This window comes from Ambystoma mexicanum, chromosome 4p, assembly GCF_040938575.1.
Source record: "Ambystoma mexicanum isolate Mex_15411 chromosome 4p, UKY_AmexF1_1, whole genome shotgun sequence".
NCBI lineage: Eukaryota > Metazoa > Chordata > Amphibia > Caudata > Ambystomatidae > Ambystoma > Ambystoma mexicanum.
Genome location: NC_090927.1, coordinates 224,804,800 through 224,816,824, shown reverse-complemented (window position 1 = coordinate 224,816,824; position 12,025 = coordinate 224,804,800). Strand labels below are relative to the sequence as shown.

The 12,025-nt window shown below is 50.3% G+C and overlaps 1 protein-coding gene across 1 annotated transcript in view; it reads right to left on the bottom strand.

Annotated features, from left to right (window-relative positions):
• TRAM2 (translocation associated membrane protein 2) overlaps nucleotides 1–12,025 on the bottom strand; it is a 271,865-nt gene that overhangs the window by 24,857 nt on the left and 234,983 nt on the right. The window contains exons 6-7 of the mRNA XM_069605739.1: nucleotides 8,587–8,671; nucleotides 7,528–7,598 (exon numbers count right to left, since the gene is read on the bottom strand). Coding sequence (XP_069461840.1) covers nucleotides 7,528–7,598; nucleotides 8,587–8,671 — 156 coding nt within the window. The remainder of the gene's footprint in view (nucleotides 1–7,527; nucleotides 7,599–8,586; nucleotides 8,672–12,025) is intronic.

The following is a 12,025-nucleotide window of genomic DNA, read 5'->3' as shown; positions in this document are numbered from 1 at the left end:
AGCCACTGTTGGCTGTGTCCAAACCCGACTGAAGGGATTCACACATGGCATTCTTCCCATCTTGCATGAGAGCAAGGAACCCATCCCTTTCTTCCCCCTCAGGAATATGCTCAGCCGCAAGAGAAACAGTTCCACAGAATGAAAATCTTGCCAAGGCACAAGTGGAGTTGGCTGATTTCAGCACCATATTCCCCGCAGAAAACACCTTGTGTGCCCAACCGTCAAAGCGTTTGTCGTCCCTATCAGGAGGGATGGTAGGTTACGCTGCCTGCCTCGAGGTGGCCATAGCTGCCTGAACCACCAAACTCTTGGGCGTGGAGTGAGTGGATAGGTAGCTTGGTCGCTACCGGAAGGACGGCATTTCTTGGTTAACAATTTATTAACAGCCAGAAGAGATTCTGGTGACTAAAGCAGCCGCCACACTTTTCTGTAAAGTTAGATGAAAAGGTAACACCGGGTCAGAGGACGGACCTTGAACTACAATGTCAGTGAGATCATCTTGCGCAAAATCTTCAGGAGGACTGGACCAGCCAGATACTCCAAGACCCTGGCTATAAGTCTCCTGTAGGACGGCTCAGCATGAGCCCCAGGCTCATGCCTGCCAAATTCCACTTCCGGAGAAGTGTCCAGGGGACTAGCATCATGAAGTTTGTCTCAACTCTTCAGTTGGCAATCCCCTGAAAAGACAGAAAGCCCATCAGGCTCAACAGGGTAAAGATCAAAATCTGACCTCTCCTCCTCCTCATAGATGTCATTCAGAGGGAGGAAAAAGTCCTGTCATGGAACTGCCGAGGGCCTGGAGTCCATACCAGGCCTCACAGATTTGGAAGTAGCCTTCCTAGGAGGATCCACAGCAGTAGGGATCTCTGATGGTAAATTCCGGCCAAAAGGCCTCGAAGTTGTCGAGGGCGCCGATGGCTTGGGAGTCGACGGTTTCAGCATCAACAGTTGCGCCTCCGCTGGCACCATGGGCCGATATGAAGGCAAAGCTTCAATGTCGGTATCCGACAGACATGGCGCCGACGGAGTTGACACCGACCTCGAGGCCTTAGGAGGTTTCTGTGGTCTCGCTGGGGACGAGGACCAAGACCTGGAAGCACGTCTCTTGCGACCATCCTGAGCCTTGTCCGAATGGGACCTCGAAGGTTCCCGATGAGGATCGCGCTGATGACCCGACCCCGAAGGCGTGTGTGCCACGGATGGAGACCGTTCCTTGCCGGCTTCGTCAGAAGGCACGGACGGAACTGTGCCCTGCGACTGGAAAATCGGCAACATCTGCTCCCGAAAAGCAGCCCATTCCTTCGGGGTCGAGGAATTAGTCGGGCAAGCCACTTTCCTCGCAGCACCATCCTCCCATCAGGACAGGGAAGGCGACCGGTGATGGCGCTTCCTAGAACGCAGAGACGAGGACGAATGGTGGGAACCACTCCGGGACCGAGACCCACCGGGACTCCTTCCGATGCGGAAAGTCACCCCTCGAATTGTCGGTGGACATACCCTTGGACTTGGATTTACGAGACTTACTGGGTTTGGAACCCCTACCTACCTGAAGCTTCCCCTTACGTTCCCGCAAGGCCTTAGCAGTCAGCGACTATCATTTGGAACAGTCGTCGGTGTTGTAACTCTCGCCCAAGCACCACAAACAAATGCGATGCAGGTCGGTAATCGACATTTTAGACTTGCACTCCCGGCAGGTCTTGAAGACAGACCGTGGAGTCGGAGAAGTCGAAGAGGAAGACATTCTCACGAAGAATACACGAGGCCCGCCAAGTTCTCGAAGCAAACACGTTTGCGGAAAAAAACGGAACTGAGGCTACGGGTGCCTATTTATAAAATCCGGTGAAGTCGTCCTCGACGGAGGCCTTTGAGGGACATCGACCCGACGCCATCAACGCAGGACGCCCTCTGCCAAAAAAGTTTCCGAAGTGCACAGCTGTGGACATTACATGTCAAAGATGTGGAATACGTTGTAGGACACAATCCATTTGAAATGGCTCTCGTTTCAGAAAAGGTTGGAGAGCCCTGGACTAGCTTAGACTGCTGGACTATCGCTTCTCTGTTTTATCATTTGTTAGAAGGCAGTTGTGTTTCCACAACCGATTTTATTGTGCCTATTCTCCCACCATTCACAGGCCTTTTTCTTATATTTTAAAGATTTTTTTTAGAACTTTGCTTTCATTTCTTTATAATTAGAAATTGTTGATGAGTACAGATAGTCATGTCTTGTAAAGTCTCTGTAATCGATAACTTTTACATAAGAAACAAGTTACTTACCTGTAACTGTTCTCCAGCATGGGTCTGGCATGGATTCACATGCTCATGAATATTCCCTGTCGTCAGTCTGGGAATCCTCTGTAAAAGAAAAAACTGTTTCAGTTTTGTTTCTAAACTGTCTTTCTCCTATAAAACATTCACAGAGCACTGGGTCATACTGCCCCCAGCCAATGACTGCCCTCTACCTAAGCCCCTACTCTGGCAGCCATCTTCAGATTTGGTAGCACGTAAAGTGGCAGTAGGACCAAGAGAAGAGCCACAGAGGGGCAGGCATGAGGGTTCGCATGTGAATCCATGCCAGACCCATGATGGAGAACAACAGTTACAGGTAAGTGACTTGTTCCTTCTCCAGCTTGGGGTCTGGCATGGATTCAAATGCCCATGAATAAAGAATACATAGCAGTATACACATGCATGACCACAGGAGGTGGCAAGGCTCAGCAGAAGCAATCTCTTACCTCCTCACCAGGCTCACCTTCAAGCAAACAGGTTGCGCAGCACTGCTTGTCCGACCCTGGACTCCTCCCTGGAATCCCTGTTGACGCAGTAGAATCTTGTGAAGGTATGCGTCGACCTCCACGTAGCAGCCCTGCAGATCTCCAGCAGGGGCACACCAGACAGGAACTCTGTAGTAGCAGCGACCGCTCTGGTAGAATGGGCCCGCCAGACGGCCAGGCAGCAGTCGTAGGTCGAGAATGGACCTCCAGCCCCCAGTCTTCTTTCTTACGAGGAAGTAGCTTGAGTATACTCTGGAGCCCCGGAGTCAATGCGGAATCAGCTCTATCGCCCACTTCTGTAACATGGCCAGAACCTCCGGCAGCAGCAGAGGGACGTGGTTTTCCTGCCAGGCCACCAGTGGTATTCGCTGAAACTTAAGTTGGAATTCTAAGGTGTGTCCGTGGGCGAGAGCATCCAGCACCCATCTGTCGGCGGAGATGATCTCCCACACGCCGACAAAGTTTTCCAGCCGGCCTCCCACCGGGGTGCACGGGTGGAGGCACGATGTCTTGGCCGGTTCAATCTTGCTTGGAGCTCGGCGGGCCACCTTGCGGTCCCTGAGGACGTTGTCTGCCCTCGAAGGCCTTGGGGTGACCCCCGTTGGCTTCCTGGGTCGAGCAACGGGAGGGCTGATGGTAAGAGGACAAGGCCCCCCCCCCACAAAACCCTTTGAAGAGCAGATAGACTTCCCTCCTGAGGAACGAAAGGATGGTCGTTGTTGCTGTAGAGTGCCTAGGGCACGTGCCATCTCTGTGTCCGTCTTGATGGCCTGGAGGTATTCATCCACAGCATTCCCGAACAGGTTGCCCCCGTCAAAGGGCATGTCCAAAACCCTTGTCTGGACCTCCTGTCTAAAGTTGGTGCCTTGAGCCAGCCACGATGGCGAAGACAAACTCCATTTCCCATCTGGCGGAAACCTGTGTCTGCGATGTCCAGGGCCAATGTGATGGCGTGGTCCAATGCCATCTCTCCTTCTTGAAGAATCTCCAAAGCCTCAACCCGCTTGTCATCGGGGAGGAAGTCCAGTAGCGCAGCCAGCTTAAACCAAAGCTCCCGTTCGTATCTGGCCATGATCGTGAGGGCATTGGCAGCCTTGACAGTCGTCGCTGCCGAGAAGATAACCTTCCTACCCATAGAATTCAACTTCTTCCCCTCGTTGTCCAGAGGGGTGGAGGACGAGGAGGAAGCCGAGCTCGACGATTTCTTCCTGGCGGCCGTCGAGACCACCGAGTCCGGCGACAGTTCAGACCGTAAGCACTTGGGTGCAGAGTCCGGCACCCTGTACTTCTTCTCCAATAGGTCCCTCTTTGCTGGGTCTGTAAAGGGGTTATTCAGCAGAGCCATCGAATCGTCCAGGAGTGGTACCGAAAGGACGGTATTCCTCTTCGCCTCCCGACGCTGATATAAAAAGCCTCCCTTCTTCTTTTCCTCCAGAGTGAGCTGGAAAAGCTCTGATGCTCAGGCAATCATCGCGTGGAAAGATCCCACCTCATCCGGTGGAGAGGCTCAGGCAGGGGTGATGAGAGGTCCCCCATCCGGCCGTCATCATCCGTGCCTATTGTCGCTGTGTACGACTCTGTCTCCCTTGAGGGGAGTGGGGCGATGGAGAGGGAGGAGATGGGTGGCATGGAGGCGTGAGGTGCCTCCTCCTCTTTTTGGCCGCCGGTTCCCCCGGTGTCAATGGGGTAGACGGTACTGGCACAGGGGGAGGTGCGGGTGGTGGGGTCGCCGGCAACCTCCTTTGTATCTCTGACACCAGCGTGTGTCGGGTCGAGAGGATGTCCAGTGAAAGGTCTCTAGGCAGTATCTAGAGTGTAGGAGTGCTGGGTTCCGGGACCACATCGTCCTGGGGCCCCTTGTCGTTGCCTCCATCAATGGTAGCCTCGTAACGGGGTGAGACTCTGGTGTTTCCCTCGTCGTCATCCATCCCTGGACGGTGTGGATGGAAATGATCTCCTCCTCAGTCGAAGAAAAGTCTGAACCTTGGAGGCCATCAACACTCCCTACCCCCCTTTCTTCGGGTCCAGAGATGTCAGTCTCGGGCTGAGGTCCGGCATCATCTTCTCCAGGGTTTTCTCAGCTTACTTACTCAAAGCCTCCCTTCTGGGAGGAAGAGACAACCTAGCCGTTGTCGGGGTACCCGGCGGGACCGCCCCTACAGCCTTCGAAAGCGAGGCCACCACCACATCGAGGGAGGGTGATGGTTTTGCATGGTGCACTTGGGCCTTCACATAAAGGCTGGCCCCCTTGTCCAGTTTGGCCTTTTCCTTCCTGACCGTGTCAGACGCCTTGTCCTGCTTGGCCTTCTCCTTTGGGGCCTTGTCAGACCCCTTGGCTACTCTTGGCCTTCTCTGTCGCAGGTGGGTCGGACACTGCACACTGCCTGGCCTTCTCCTCCTTGGCCTTCTCCGGATTCTCTCTCAACTTCCCTGGGGTAGTTGACTTCCTCTTGGACGACGATCCAGAGTGGTGGCTGGAGATCGATCCCGATGGAGATGACGATTGCACCCTGACCATTGCGGGACCCACAGCAGCAGCGACCCTGACGGAAGTGGACTTGCTGTGCTTGGCCTTGTGTTGGGCCCCCACGGGTGGGGTGCCCTCAAAGGACTCAGAAGCCCGCTCATGTTTGCCGTATCCAGGAGACGCATGCCCCTGGGTAGCAACCGTGGTAGAGGCCTTGGACTGGAGCCACGCTTCCAACCGCTGGCATCGATCCGTCAACGTGCACTTCGAGAATCCACTGCAAAACTCACAACCCTCCTCCTTATGCGTCGGGTGCAAGCAGTACAGGCACTGGGAATGCTTGTCCTCGATGTACACATTCTGCAAAAAGCAGTCGGAGCAAAGCTTGAAGAGGGAAGTGCTGTCCTTCTTCTCGTCCAACATGATCCACGCGGTGTAGGTCTTAAGAATACTCTGGAAGCCTCCAAGAAGAACACTCGATGAAAACAGCCCTTGAGGGGCGCTGAAAAAGCTGAAAAACCAATCCCTGTTAGTCGGAAAGATGATTGATGGAGCACAAGCACTTCATTGACCGAAAAATAGAGTAACTCTCAAAAAGCGAAAAACGCTGCAAAAAGCTCGAAGCACGAGGACTCCCAATACTTGAATGTGCGGGAAAAATCTGACGATGGCTGCCAGAGGAGGGACTTAGGTAGAGGGCAGTCATTGGCTGGGGGCAGTATGACCCAGAGTTCAGTGGTTTATAGGAGAAAGACAGTTTAGAAACAAAACTGAAACTGTTTTTTTCTTTTACCGAGGATTCCCAGCCCGACGACGGGGAATATTCATGAGCATGTGAATCCATGCCAGACCCAATGCTGGTGAACTTGCGATTCTGGATCCTGGAATCACATTTTCCAAATGCAGTTTCTTTTACCATTTACCTTATTTTTATGTTCACCAGAGAGTAACATTACACTTCTCATGGTTTCTAGTAAGTCCTTGAACCAACTAACTGCAGAACGCCTAACTCTCTCTATTTGCAAATTTTGATCATTCCATCAAACCCATTTGGTTCTCCATTTTGAAAGCTCTTCCGGGCTAGGTGTGGCAAAGACTCTCCATTAAGGGGTCCATTGGCAGTAATCCCTATACTGCTGAAATAATCACCCATTGTTTCAGGATATAGAGGTATTACCTCTGGCGGTATTCCAATGTAAATCTGACACAGAATTCCTCCTGTGGATTTGAGCGGACGTCTACCTATTTTACCTCCAACTGAGAGGCAGCATTGCTGAATTGTATAGTGATGAGAACGGAACTGCAAGCACGTCCCTTCAATCCAGTTAAAAAAGGAGTTCAGCATGCACCATGGTAAATGGAGGCAGAAGGACCCTCTTCATCTTACCCATGCAATGGTACAAAGACTACCAGGACACATCTGGAAAAAGAAATCGCTTGAGGAGGTGGGAGGCTTATTTTTGGTTTGCCAAGAATGCCTGAACACTGCCTAGGGACACATTCTATTAAGATGATTTCCAGCGTTGAAGATGATTTCAGAGACCTCTTTCTAAAAAAGCACAAATAACCACAGGTAAGACTCTCAAGCCTAGGACCTGAGCACAAAGGTAGGGCCAAACATCAGATAACAGTTACATGTGTAAATGCTATTTTCTTAGGATTTTGCAAGTTCAGTTACCCAGTTTAGGGCCTCATCACAAGTTGGGCGTTAGCCCTTAAAAGCGGCGGCAACTGTATTAGCACTGCATTTAAGGGCTGGACAAATCACGAGCCCTGAGCTGGGGATAAATTTGCAGAAAATATTCACATTATCGGGCGGTAATTGACCCAATGGGGAATGGGGAGTAACGTTCAGCACCCAACCCGTTATCCGACGGTAATTCAGCCGGACGGGTGGGCTCTAACGCAAATAAAGTTGGGATACCGCCCAACTCGTGATGAGGCTCTTCAGTGTACAATTCATACATTTTACAAGGCACCTGTGAGCTCCGACAGCTAATGTGAGCAATGTGCCTGCAACATTTCAGTATATGGGTGTACATTCTACAGCTTCTGCGTGTGAACCCAAAGGAAGGATTTTTAATGGGGGGATAGGGGTGGAAGGAAAACTAATGTGTGACTGCTCTGCTACAGACGTTTCAGAGTCATGTAGTTATTGCAATCTTGACCTGGGATTCCGCAACGTCTTGCTTATTTGTGGGTGCCACAGCAAATGCATCATGCAAAAGGCCCCAAGGAAGGCCAGCGAGACACAACAGTGCAGATTAAATTAAGACAAGGGCCACTTACTTTAGAAGGTAGGCACCTGCAATGTGCACCAGGTATAAACCGATATACTGCAAGTGGCGCGGGATTTCTTCCTGGAAAAATGCAAACACACTGTGAGCAAAATGGCAGTCCGAGAACACAGAACTTTCTGAGCCTGCATTCAGTTTCATAGTCACACTCAATGGGAACGGGAAGGCAGGTTGCTACTTGCAGAGGTTTACAGTGGCATGTCCTGCTCTGCCGACACATATTAGGGGGGACTGCGTACAGTAAACATTGAAGGAGCCGCTGGGAGGACCAACACCACCTTCACATATATAAAAAAAATAGCCTAATATGGGGGTCTCTTTTATACAGCAACCAGAATGCCGGCCTAGGGGCACAAGGACCGCTTGTTCTCGGATGCAGCAACAACACTGTACGGCAGGGAAGTAGTAGACAAGGTTCCGGGTTGCCAACCAGGATATGGACTATGCCAGCAGGTATGCTGTGGAATATGTGCAATATTACAGAGGAGCAGCCAGGTCCAGTGCTAACCGCCCACTTGTTAGGTTGGGAGCAGCACGGAGCACTGCCCGCTGCGGCATGCTTTGGCTTCTCTTGTATTTCTGGATGGGCTCACATGGCCTGCTATTTCCACTCATATTGAGGGCTCACCACTCATCCAGAGTAGCTGGATAACCATTGCTGGCCATGCCTACTAACAGGCTAGCCAGTGGTGCGGTGCACTATTAGAGACGTTGCTTAGAGAGGCTATACGACAAGCGCATCCACTATGAACACCTAGACGCGGTGTGGAACTGCAACTATGCATCAGAACGGGCACGACTTTCTAGTATTTCTTAAGTGCAGGGATATGCAATGTGTGGCTCTCCAGATGTTTTGGACTACCACTCTTATCAGGTATCGACAAAACAATCCCCGGCGATGGATAATGGGAGCGATAATCTAAAACATCTGGAGAGCCACAGGTTGCGGGCTCCTGCTCTAGTCTCATCCCCCACATGGGCTGATTTCAGACACAACATTGCACAGCAGAAAACACCATCTTCAGTGCACTTCAAAGCTATCGACACTTACCTTTCGCACCTTCTGAAAGTAGAGCTCGGGGAGGGCATGGAGCCAATATGCCAACTGGCATAGGTAGAAAAACTTCACCTGGAAACTACAGCAAGAAGAAGAAAGTCAGATGTTGCCACAATTCTGCCAATGGTCAGTACAAGGCTTGAAATAGTTGAGAGTTATTTAGCACCTGCTTGTAGCCTGGAAGAGCCTGGCTGGCTTGGCACCAACAGCTACAAGGTGACACCTCAAGCCCATGGTCCCATACAAAGATACATGCATTGTGACATCAACACGGTGTGTTTGGGAATGTGAGCTGGGGCTCAATCGAATGCTACCAAAGTAAGGGATCAGCACCAATGCAGTATTGGCTTTCCCCTTCCGTCACACACATTACCGAAGTCAGGTAGCATGTGCACAACTGGGACAGAAAGCGGTCAAGGGGCACATGATCTGAAGAAGGGCTCTCAAGGGGGGATGTTGAGTTTCCACTGCAAGCAATATAGCCCCTGTTTGTACGCGAAACCCAAACACAACCACAACCCTAAAGCATAACAAACCGCACAAACTTCACTACACCGCAACAACAAAACAAACCACACATAGCTTTGCACAACAACACATGACGGCTACCCACCGGAGAGCAACCCCAAGCTCAGCAAACGGTGTTAACCGAACTGAAGCTGCCAACAGCACATCACTGCTCTCTTGCACTTATCCCGCTCATTCCCACCAAACCCCTTTCCTTTTCATATCTGCCAGAGCACCACGGGACCACTCAGGTGGTGATAGTGCGCGGTACACATATCCTTTAACATTAACAACATTAACAAGAAGACTTACCTGTTCAAAGTTATTAATTAATTCCACACCATCTCTTTGAATATCATTTACAAAATTCCTGTGGCCCTGCCCGAAACGCACTGAATTAGTAAAAGCGGTGCCTGTCTAGTTACCTCTATTTCGAACGTTCAGCAGACTCCCCCCTAAACCCTATTTTGGTTTAGTGTCAAATGAGTTGGTTAAATCAATGTCTCAAAACACACTGCAAATAGACTATAGTTATTTAAGGCGACCCCAAGTAGCCAGTACTTACTTGTAAAGGTACTAAAATTAGAGGGCATTAGTGTCTGTACACAGAGCATTGCTAATAGACAGCGAAAAGATAGTCGTCCACCAGGGTTCCACTAAAACTATGGGACAGAGACCTCTGTTCTCTCCACATTCCACAGTCTCCTGGGTTTGGCTGACTAAGGACACTTAGCCGTGCTTATTGCAGATGGAACTTCTGACGCTGAAAAAGTGGACATTGTCTACTACCAGGAAAATAGGGCTGCAAGAAGCAGGCAATCTGCTGTTTCGAGACCAAATACGGTCTCACAAAAGGTTTACAGGGAGAATTGAGGGGGAAGTGCATAAGGTGATGATATTGCCATCAGCCAATATTGCCCCCATTGTCCTCTCTGCAGTTCTTTCCACTGCATTTCCTCTTGCCCAACAGGTGGATCCCTGGACACGAGGACGCTCCGCGTCCAGAACCCCACAAACTAACGAACTGGCAGATGCTGGAGAAATATGCAGCAAGTCTTTTCCCTGATTTTTCAACAGCATAATCCAACACGTTAATGAGGGCCTACGTGGGCTTCCCATGGTGGCAAAGGCAGCAAAGCCTGCAATAAAACTGCTCTCCTACATTGCAAAGTACAGAGAGCAAAATACAGCTGTGAAGTATTCAAACTCAACACCAGTAAAATGAACCATTGGGTCTCGCAGGCTTCCGCTCGTTCCCTACTGTCCTGATCTGCTTCAATGTCTATGCCATCCTCTCGTCCACATTTTTAGAGATTGTGGCCTCATTTTCCCATAAACTACTGAAGTTACCCAAGTCTCCTTTGAGCGGGTTGGGGGATCTGCCCTCTTATGCATTGGCACTTGAACAAATGCTGAGGAGGTATTCAAGCCTGGATGGAAAAGAGCTGCTTACAGAGGAACAACAAAAAAGACAGAGGTCATCACCCTCAGCCCCTAAACTGGACGAAACCAATGGCTTGATCAACCTTCTCATACGTCTTCTGAGCCACACAATGTTACTCTGTCATGTGAGGTCTATTTTCGCACATCTGAAGGTAACCAACAAGACCATTTCTTCCCAGATCTGCAAACATTTAGGGTCTTGTAGAATTTCAAGAACACTTTCCTTAAGCCAACCATTTATTTTAGGCTCTTCTAAAGTAACAGCATCTCCTGAGGAACCCCAAGAAACAGATCCAGTGTGTCCAGTGAGGATACCAGCTTCCAGCTAGCGCTCAGTCTGGGAAAACACAATCACACATCGGGAGGCCTCAGGACTGTACACCAGCTTTTGGTCGAAGCATGAACCAAGTATAATGGCCTATATACAATGGAAAAATCATTCTGGAAAACCACCACTTGTAGCTTGCAGGAAAGCATTGAAATCTACATTCTGGTAAGAACTCCGATCCTGAGCAACAAATGTTTCCACCATTACCACCACCAAAAGAGGCAGGAACTCCAGTGTCCTGAGTCCTAAGCTCGAGCACTTGCTCCCAAGTGAGCCAACACTAAAGGCAGACCGACCACCTCTGCCTCAGGAATACATTCAAACTCACCTCTGATGGAGCCCTCTCCCAGCATTCTCCCTTGTCGCATAAAGCGTAGGGCAGAGACACGATTTCTCTGTATAGTGCCTTACATGAATGCAATATATACATACACATTATAAAGTGCTTCATGCTAACTTTCTCCCTTCCTACCTTGAAGTGTAAAAGTCTCATTGGTCTTACAGGGATTATTAACAGTCCGTGGCCCGCAGCTAAAGTTACCTGAAGAGGCCCGGTTCTGCCAATTATGTAGGTTGGAACACAAGATGGAGACTGCTGTGCACGTTTTTACAGAATGTGTGTAACTGGGATCCCTTTACATGGGCAACCTGGAATGTTTTGTAAATGACTATAGCACCATTAAGTAAGTCTGCAAGGAATTGTACTAAAATGCCACCTCTGTGACTGTGCTCCCGTCACTGTGACTTTGGGGGCGCACAAAATACTGTCTTCCGTTACTGTGACCAATCAGAGCAGGGGTTGCGGGGTGTACCCCACTCTTTGGGCACCGTAACCGGAGTCGGGGGTTGCTGGGGTGTTCCCCCCTTACCATTGTGGTAAGCAGGGGACAAGAAAGTTAAAAAAAAAGAAAATGAAAGAAAAGCACCCTGCAGCGTCAGCTCTGTCCCACATTAGTGGGAGGAACTGGTGCTGCAGGGATAGCAGGGTGTAGGCGGCAAACACAGAAGTGTGCCGCCGTGAAAAGTGTTGTGGGGGGGTGAGGGAAATGCGGGCCGGGAGATGCAGGCGAAGTGATCTATCTTACCACTGGGCCACGCCATAATTGGTGTCGACATTTTCGTCTGCACAGTTACGGGCGGCAAAGTGACACATCT